This window comes from Takifugu flavidus, chromosome 17 (assembly GCF_003711565.1).
Source record: "Takifugu flavidus isolate HTHZ2018 chromosome 17, ASM371156v2, whole genome shotgun sequence".
NCBI lineage: Eukaryota > Metazoa > Chordata > Actinopteri > Tetraodontiformes > Tetraodontidae > Takifugu > Takifugu flavidus.
The window spans coordinates 4,713,137-4,721,545 of NC_079536.1; the positions used below are offsets into that span (position 1 = coordinate 4,713,137).

The 8,409-nt window shown below is 46.2% G+C and overlaps 1 protein-coding gene across 1 annotated transcript; it reads right to left on the reverse strand.

Annotated features, from left to right (window-relative positions):
- Positions 1–2,152: 2,152 nt before the first annotated feature.
- On the reverse strand, positions 2,153–7,385 carry insig1 (insulin induced gene 1). The gene is made up of 6 exons (XM_057012427.1): positions 7,121–7,385; positions 6,696–7,043; positions 5,647–5,771; positions 5,310–5,476; positions 4,671–4,770; positions 2,153–3,656 (listed from the first exon to the last, which is right to left on the reverse strand). The coding sequence occupies exons 1-6, from the start codon at positions 7,167–7,169 to the stop codon at positions 3,627–3,629; spliced, it is 819 nt and encodes a 272-aa protein (XP_056868407.1). The 5' UTR covers positions 7,170–7,385; the 3' UTR covers positions 2,153–3,626.
- Positions 7,386–8,409: the final 1,024 nt, after the last annotated feature.

The window sequence follows — 8,409 nt, forward strand, 5'->3', positions numbered from 1 at the left end:
TCTCTAATTTACACTGGGGCAGATTTGTTTGGATGGCGTGCATAATGTGGCATCACCCGAGGTTTGGCCTGTCATCTGTACCACCGAGGAAGAGGAGGAATCACCAGGAAGGGCGCATGAGGCTGTGCCGAGCAACCCTGCTCTTAACAACGATGCTGATGTTTTTAAGCAGATGTAGATGTGACCACAGAAAAATGCCAGAGCGGGACTGAATACATTAAAAAAGAGCAGATCATTTCAGTTCAGGCAAGAAACAGCCAGAGAAACTGCCATTTGAATGCGATCTGAGAGGTAATTTGAGCTAAAATGGAGTCCACTCCTGAGCTAAGCCCACTCAACCCCCATGGCATCCGCTGTAATTCATTATTCCAGGTCAGGGCTGGGAGAGGCAATGATCGAGGGCAGAGGACAGGAGTGGACCCAGCTCTGGTGTAATGAAGGCTCAGCAGACCTAAACGACCCACACACACACACACACACACACATCGTTTCATTATATATCACGGAGAGCAGGACATTAATGCCACTGAAGACCTTTTGGCAGAGAAATAAGTGCGTGCGATGGTTTTCCTCCACACTCAATCCATTTCATTGACCTTTTCTATCATGCATGTGACTCTGCAGCTCACTGCAGTGTGAAATAAATATTCCTGGAATAATATCCCTGGAACTATTTAATAAATTATCTCTCTGAATCTGAATTTCTGTGTGCATCATTGTTTGTGGAGGGCTTTGAGGGGGCAAAATCTATGCTTAAATACTACGTTCAGCGTGCATCCAAATGCATTTATAATGTGTGTGGGATCAATAGATTACTGTATTTGTTTGCTCACAGTATCAGAGGGATAAACTTTATTAAAAGTAACTACAAATATCAAGCTTTTCTTGGGAATGCCAGAGCCTTCGTTGTTGTACCTCATCCTCCCGCTAGAGGCGCTGAGTCGTCACGGTAATAACATTGAGACAACCTGAGAGGATAAACAGTGTCATCTGGTGGTGACAATAGCAATCACTATTAAGCAGCGCAGGCCTGTTTCCTGAGCAGAACAAGTGGCTCTAAGCTGTACTTTAATGTTTTCGTGTAAAGTTTATCATGAGCCCTGTCCTGAAATTGTAAGCTATTATCACTCCAAGATTATTCTTGAAACGAACTGTGATCTACATCTGAAAGAGGACTTATTTGCCTATAAAGGCATAAATGCATTCACCGCCCTGGAGGAAAGATGGTGAAAGTCAACTTAAATCCGCATCTTTTTCCAAAAATGTGACTTTGTGGCACTGAAAAACAACTTCCCACAACACATATTATTACCTGCCAATTATTGTGTGAGCAGACAGCACCCAGAGATGCTGACACTAAACAGTCCAGTCTACAGATGGTTGAAGCCAGCCTGTCAGATGGACCCGTGACTGCCTTTTCGCCTTGAAAGAAGGGCACAGAGAGAGAGGGAGAGAGAGGGGGTGGTCTTTTTTGGCAATACCACGGCACTTTAATGGAGTCTTTCAGTTTGCTGTAGCAGGAAATGAAAGGAAGTTGAAGCCTGGCCAATTATTCATCCCTGAGAAGAGGAGCAGACTGGAAGAGAAGGCTGAGAGGAGAGGTGGCGTGTGGCGCTGGATGGTTGTTGGGATAAACAGATAAGAGGAGAGATACATAAATGTATAGAGGGGGTCCCAGAACGAGGGGCTGATGCAGGATACCCACTGACACTGGCCCCGTTCCCAGAAATTTCCCCCAGTGCAAAAGGTTAACTGTCAGTCCCCCGCTAGGTATAAATAGAAGGCTGCCCTGCAGAAAGGCGTGTTCGGATAGAGGGGGTAGACTGAAGAGGAGGGGGCAGTTCCTCGCCGACGCACGAGGGGGGGTGAAGGGGGTATAGGAAGAGGAGGGGGTCTTGGAGATAGAAGGAAGATGCAGCCGGAGACATAATGGCTCTGGAGACTGACAGAAACCTCGGACAAAAGAGCGTCTTCGTCTATTCAGCTGGGCTCCGACAGCAGACACAACGAAACGCCACCATCAACACCCCAGAAAGGTCGGTCTGGTCCAACACGGATGCTTCCGACGCCCCTTAACCCCCCCACCCCCTGAAAAACCCAACAGTTATAGTAATTAGACCCTTCAGATGTGTGGACTTAAACCAGGCAGACGTCCCAGTAAGGTGTTTTTATTATGACTTAAATCCAAAGTAGCAAAAATGATACACAGCGTATATATCAGACACAAAAAAAAAAAAGGTGCTTCGGCACCTCAAAAAAAAAAAAAATAAAGCTTCCAATTCGGTTATCACACCTGAATATGAGCAGATCAACCCGAAATCATCTGCCACCAAAAAAAAATAAAAAATAATGCTACGAAATGATTTTCTTTTTTGTCTTTTCACAACAGTTTAACACAATAGAGCTTCTTATGTCGCTTTGTCTGATGAGAGGTATTGGAAAGGCAAGTAATCTCTGACAGAAATAAGAATCACAAAGAAGGATATTATTGCTTTTCTGATGAAGTCTCCACACTGCATATACCAATGAGTCTGAAAATAATAATAAATAAGGAAGTATAATCTGCTGATGTATACTCTGATTGCACTTATCCTCTAGACCCCAGACTCAATCACGCCGGGGGTCTAATACGGAAATAATACCTGTGTGATTACGTAGGAGAGCCGTTATACGTATGAGCGACTGTTATAAAAAAAAGTTATAGTGTCATCAACACCACTTTCTATAATACACAGGCAATCACAGATTGCAACTCTTCATAATGTCCGACTCCTTCAAAGACTAGATTTAAAATATATTCACGCGGAATCACACAGCAAGATGCCTGTCCTACGCGATGGTTAATACCTGCCCGTGACCAGGTCCACTCTGGTTTGACCTCACGTGAAAACGCCGGCAGGAGTTGTGGCGGCGCTCTCCCGCTACATTCTCTCACATCCGATGCCTTTCGCCTCATACTGGGAAACATCTGAGCCGGTTTTACAGGGAAAACAGTTGTCCCCCCCTCCCCCAGGAGGGACTGAAATACGCCTATAATGTGCTCTAATGGCAATTCAAGGTGAAGGTTCACCGGTTGGCACCCCTGGACGCCAACCACGTACGCAGGGCGGGAGTGTGGGACTGTTTCTTTCGAAGCTGGGACGCATCGAGCATCACATTTGGTCTTGGGGACAATCAAAACTTAATTTGGTTCAGGTGGGAACATCTTCCGGGGTGATTCTACAGTTTCTATAGGAGGGTCAAGACATTTTTTACCCACTCAGGTTTCCCTTTCATAATGGTGTTACAGAAAAGAACAAGACATTGAAACCACCCTCACATCGTCCCTGCTGGAGCCCAGTTACGGTCACGCCTTCCGTCTTCAGGTTCCATGACAGACATTTCTTCTTGTGTGGAAATAAAACTAGTCAGCACTTAAACGCAACAGCAAACGCCGTCCTTCTGCCTGGCGTGAATGAAATCAGGATCTTGAATACGACAGCGGTTGTTTGGCCGTGAGGAGGTGCGGAGGACGTGGCACGACGGATGAGGGGCATTCGGGATCATGTCGGAACAATGAGCAGTTCGTTTCCTGTCCTTTATGTTCTCCGAGTTCATTTCTGCCTCCGGTTTTACTTTCTGCAGCTTCAGTCCACGTGAGATTTCTCAACGCCACCCTGAGGAGGAAACAGAATCCAGTCAGATAAAACAGGAACCTGCAGATTCCAAAATCACCACGGAGACAAAAGTGGAGGCTGACTCGTCTCCCATTTGATAGGTTTGCTCAAATACCCCCTCCCCCAAAAGAGTTAGTAAATTGTTCCTCTATTTATAGTTTGATTTAAGGGAAACAGATTGTTTCGCCGGATTCAGCTGTGATTTTCAAGAAGAGCTTGACGTTAGCGCCGGTCCTGTGCGTAAATCAATCGTTTACTGACGCAAATGGGTGTAAAAAAGCACAATTGCGGGTGCGGACTTGTGCCAACATTCCTCGCGCCTTGCCACAAACACAAAAACGACAAGTAGCAAATGACCCTCTGGCCAGCCGAGTCCCGACTGGCTCTGTTTGTGCCCGCGACTGAGAAAAACAACAGGCCTTAATCTGCTTTCACGCTTTCACTGAGTCAAACTGAGGGAGTGACGGGAGTCTTACTTTACAGACAGAATGAGGTGAGGCTTCAGGGTAAAAGGCTTAATGGAGACATCAAAGCTGACTTGATGGGATAATTATAAGGGAGAACAGGAGTGGGGGGGTGGGGGCTTCCAGTACCGTTTTAACCATTTGACAGTATCTGCAACTGCTGCTCAATGGAGTTATTGCAAATAAAGAGATGTTTTCTGTTATGTAGGTACAGTTAAGAGTGTAGCGATGTGGCACGTCAACATGAATTAGCTAAAACATTCAAAGGATTGCAGCTGCTTAGAGCTAAATTTTAATCTTAGCAAATCGTACGACAAAAAGGGATGGAGTTTAGCAGCTAATTAAACAGCTAACCCAAAAGCTAAATGCGAAGTTTTATTGTCAAGTGTTACACAGATTCATGAGCGTAAAGATTTAAATGTGGGAGACAATTAGCATAAATACAGTCTACAATTGTTCAAAATACTCAACTGGCAGTTGGGGCTGTATCACCAATTTCAATTCTAGACTCGCCACTGTGATTCATTTAATTAAGGTAAATAAAAATTACCATCGCAAGTTGTCGTCCAATGTTGCCCACAGTCACACCACCGGAGAAGAATATGCACGGGAGCCAGGAGCGTACATACAGGAAGTCTGGAGACGTATGCCTGGAAAACAGAAATCCCTTTTAAACACACGCCGACCTAGAAAACCGAAGTAGAAAAGGCACCTCTAACGAGGACAAAATTAGAAGAAAACAGAACTTCAAACCCTTCGAACCTACATTATCTTTCCTCATTCTTCACATTCCTCGCTACTTTCACCCTAAAGTCATCACAGAATGCAGCTGCCTTTTGAACCTGTGCTCAGCAGAGGGCTGCTGATCTGATGACGTCCCACTGAAGTCAGCGGGGGAGCGACTTAATTGGGCTCTGAGACACAAGGGGATCATTGTCGTGTCTATGTTTTTTTAACAGAAATATAAAAAGGCGGGGAATTTGGCGACGTAGTTAATTTATGCCAGTGCTAGGTACATAATGAACAGCAAAGCTACATAGTTTTGTTATCGTTGGCACGAGAAACCAGGAACCTGTTGTTGCGCGAGGTGGCAGCAATTTCCAAAACTATGAAAACTATGACAAAAGTTCCTGCACCTGCACTCGAAAACAATATTGTCGCACAGAAGGTTCGCTGAAGGTTAACTCACTGGTAGACTCCGTTGTAGACCAGCAGCTGTGTGAAGACGGTAGCGAGGAAGGCGGTGGTGATGCCCAAACCCAAGCCGCTCCTGGACCGATCGAACGTCCACCACAGGCCCAGGGACAAAGCTGCGAGTGTTAGCGAGAGCTGCACGTTGTTGTCAATGTTTAGTTTCTGTTACAGCAGAGTTAAGGCGAAACCTGAACAGCACACCACTGGCAATAAATTACGCCATTAAATATTTGTCTGTGATTAATCTATCCTTGAACATCCTGTTGAATGAGGCTCAACAGTACGTTTACCACGTTTTTGACTACGACGGCGAGTCTTTCACGAAAGGATACGACACTTGCGTGGTTAATGCCAACGAACACAGCGATGCACCTCATCACGCTGGCCCACTCCCTCTTGAATTTATGCGGCTCCCCCAAATGACTGTCCAGGCAGGGGTACAGCAGACCGACGACAGCTGTGGAGCAAACAGACGCCAAAACGTTCAAGTTAGCCAGAGATATTAGCGCATCAGTTCCGAAACAGGAGTACGGGCTTGAAAAGTGCATAAACTGGATGAACAAGGTGCTATCTGTGCAGGGGGCTTTCATGACACTGTGAGATATTTGAAGGTAGTTTCTGTGAAAGAAACTTAGCATTCATGAGCAGCAGGAAGCAATAAAAGGCTAAATGAGTTCATGACAATCAAGAACTGACAGGTAAAGGTGCCTTGTTCAAACAATAAACGCCTAAGGAGACGCGTGTTTAAACAGCAGGACCCGTCGCCACACTTTCGGTTACGTTTCTGCCCTCCAGCAGGGCAATAAAGGAGGAGTCAGAGAGGAAAGGGGCTTTTTTTTTTTTTTTTTTAACTCCTTCGTATTTCCTGGTTCCTTGCCCATAAGGACCGCCCTCTCAGCTCACCCGTTATTACACGGACCAATCAGCGCACAGATCACCTCGTGTCCGGCTGTTGCAGCCAATCAGAGCTCGGCAGAGCCTACGAGTCCTACAAGCCTTTTTATGTTAAACATAACTCGATTCCAAAAAACCCAATGAGCGTGTGCGGTTTTAAAACAAGGGTTATATAAAATATTACACAAACAAAGCGCAACACTGAGTAATACGTAACTATCCAAACGGTACCACGAACGGTTAGAATTTACTAATAGTTTCTATATTTTACAGCTTATTGAGACGTGTGTGTGTGTGATGTACGTCAATCTCAGACCAACAATTCACGAGCGGCTAAATGTGAACAATATATCCCAATACTTTAAGCCAAGTGTCCCAGATGTTTACGTTCCTTAAATCCCGAGCAACAAATAAATGGAAACTATAGTCAAACTCTTAGCAACTATTGATAACTCGCTAATAGGCGACTGAACCCGCATCTCCTCACCTGCCCCTGTGCCGCAGCACGGAGGGATCCACCAGGTGGACGAGAACAAAGTTGCCATCACCTCCTCGGGGAACAGGGTGACTTTCCTTTGTATCTGCAGCAGGTTGAGCACCAGAGCAAGGAACGCCCCGACCGTGAAGAGGACGAGACCCCGGCGGAGGAGGTTGGCCGCCCGGACGCTGTGCAAGGAGCCGTACGCGGATCTGAGCACCGAGGATATGATGGACATCATCTCTCCGGCTTTGGATGCTAACCAGTTGGCTCCGGAGGAATGCTTCGCTTCGACCTTTGACGCACAGGAGCAGCTCCAGCAGCGATCCTCCAGGCTGGACATTTGGCACTTTGGGACTGCGTGGTGTTAAAATAGCATGCGTTAATTCGGAGTAGCGGGGTGGGCTTAACACGTCGAGGGAAAAGACCCTTACCTTGATCCCCTGATGTCTGCTCCGAAATGACACCTTCCCGCCTCGTCATTCGCCAAGACGACCCGGGCCAACCTTGCTCTAACCTGTTCCTAACAACGATAACTACGCTCAGCAAGTTTTATTCATATCATACGCAGTAGCAACACAGCTAACAGTGCGGCTCCATTCTTCGGCGCAGAGCTCTCTATCGGAGAGGAGCTTCCTCCGCACAAAACATTCACAGCTGTGTCGGGTGAGACGCCTCCACCAATCACAGCGCGGCGGATGATATGACGTCGCGCCCAAACTCCGCCCCCTCATCCGGAACAGCCGCGCTAAACCGGGAGGCGGAAGTGGAAATAGAGGACTACTTTAAGTGGTCGCAAGTCACCCGGAGGATTAAAAGAATAACTTTACCGTCGAGAGCTTATGTCAGGAGAAAAGTAGCGCTTTTCTCCTCTGTCTGGGTGGGTTTTTACAAGGTTTCTTGACCTCCATTTCAGGTCAGAGGAGGTGGGACCTGGACAGGGGAGTGTGCAGGCCCCCTATATCTGTCACAGATAATGCAAACGGATAAGGGTCACCACACACTTTCAGAGGCAGACGAAAACATGGAAACATGTTGTGCAAGACGCCGTGTGCCCCCGCCAGGTGTATGTAGGACAGTCTGATGATAAGCATGTGGTTTTTTTGGCTGCATACGTGCAGCACTGAGCATGAGAACAAGCACCTGTTAAAATGTGAGGAAAAATGATCATCCAGCAAATAATGGGATGTTACACATGTTCATGAGCAATAACCTCAGATTTAAAGAACTACAGTAATTGGCTGTTTGAAGTGGGACCGTGATCGACTCGCTTCATGCAAACCCCAAATGAAAATTGATGCCAACAGGAAATTTGGTGACAAGAACAGAAAGCAAATCAGATAGCCAGAGCTTTGGCATAATCATATGTGGGCGCCGGCGTTTCGGGCTATTGTGCTCATTTATTTTTTAATTATCTGGCTGCAAAATAGCAAAAACCATTAAATTAGTTTTGCGCCAAATGAAGCTGCAATGTTCGGCTCCAAAGCCGAAAACCAGCTGCTCAATTATTCTTCTTTATGGCTGATTTGAGGTTGGAGGGAAAACAAATGCTCCAAATTACTTGTAAAATAATCATAATGAAAACAATAGTCAGTTACTACATTCATGGAAATCAATATGGAAATATGGTGAGCGCTCCAGAAGCTGCCAGCAGGGCGTCCGCAGGAGCCGGAGAGTCACTTTGTCACTCCTGTTTTTGGATTGTGGCGAAACCCTTCATGCT

Coding starts and splice junctions, on each gene's coding strand:
- insig1 (XM_057012427.1), bottom strand. CDS start 7,169: ATGACGAGGCGGGAAGGTGTCATTTCGGAGCAGACATCAGGGGATCAA. Junction 5,772..6,695: donor GTGCTGCGGCACAGGGGCAG/GTGAGGAGATGC, acceptor TTTGCTCCACAG/CTGTCGTCGGTCTGCTGTAC. Junction 5,477..5,646: donor GCATTAACCACGCAAGTGTC/GTATCCTTTCGT, acceptor CTGCTGTAACAG/AAACTAAACATTGACAACAA.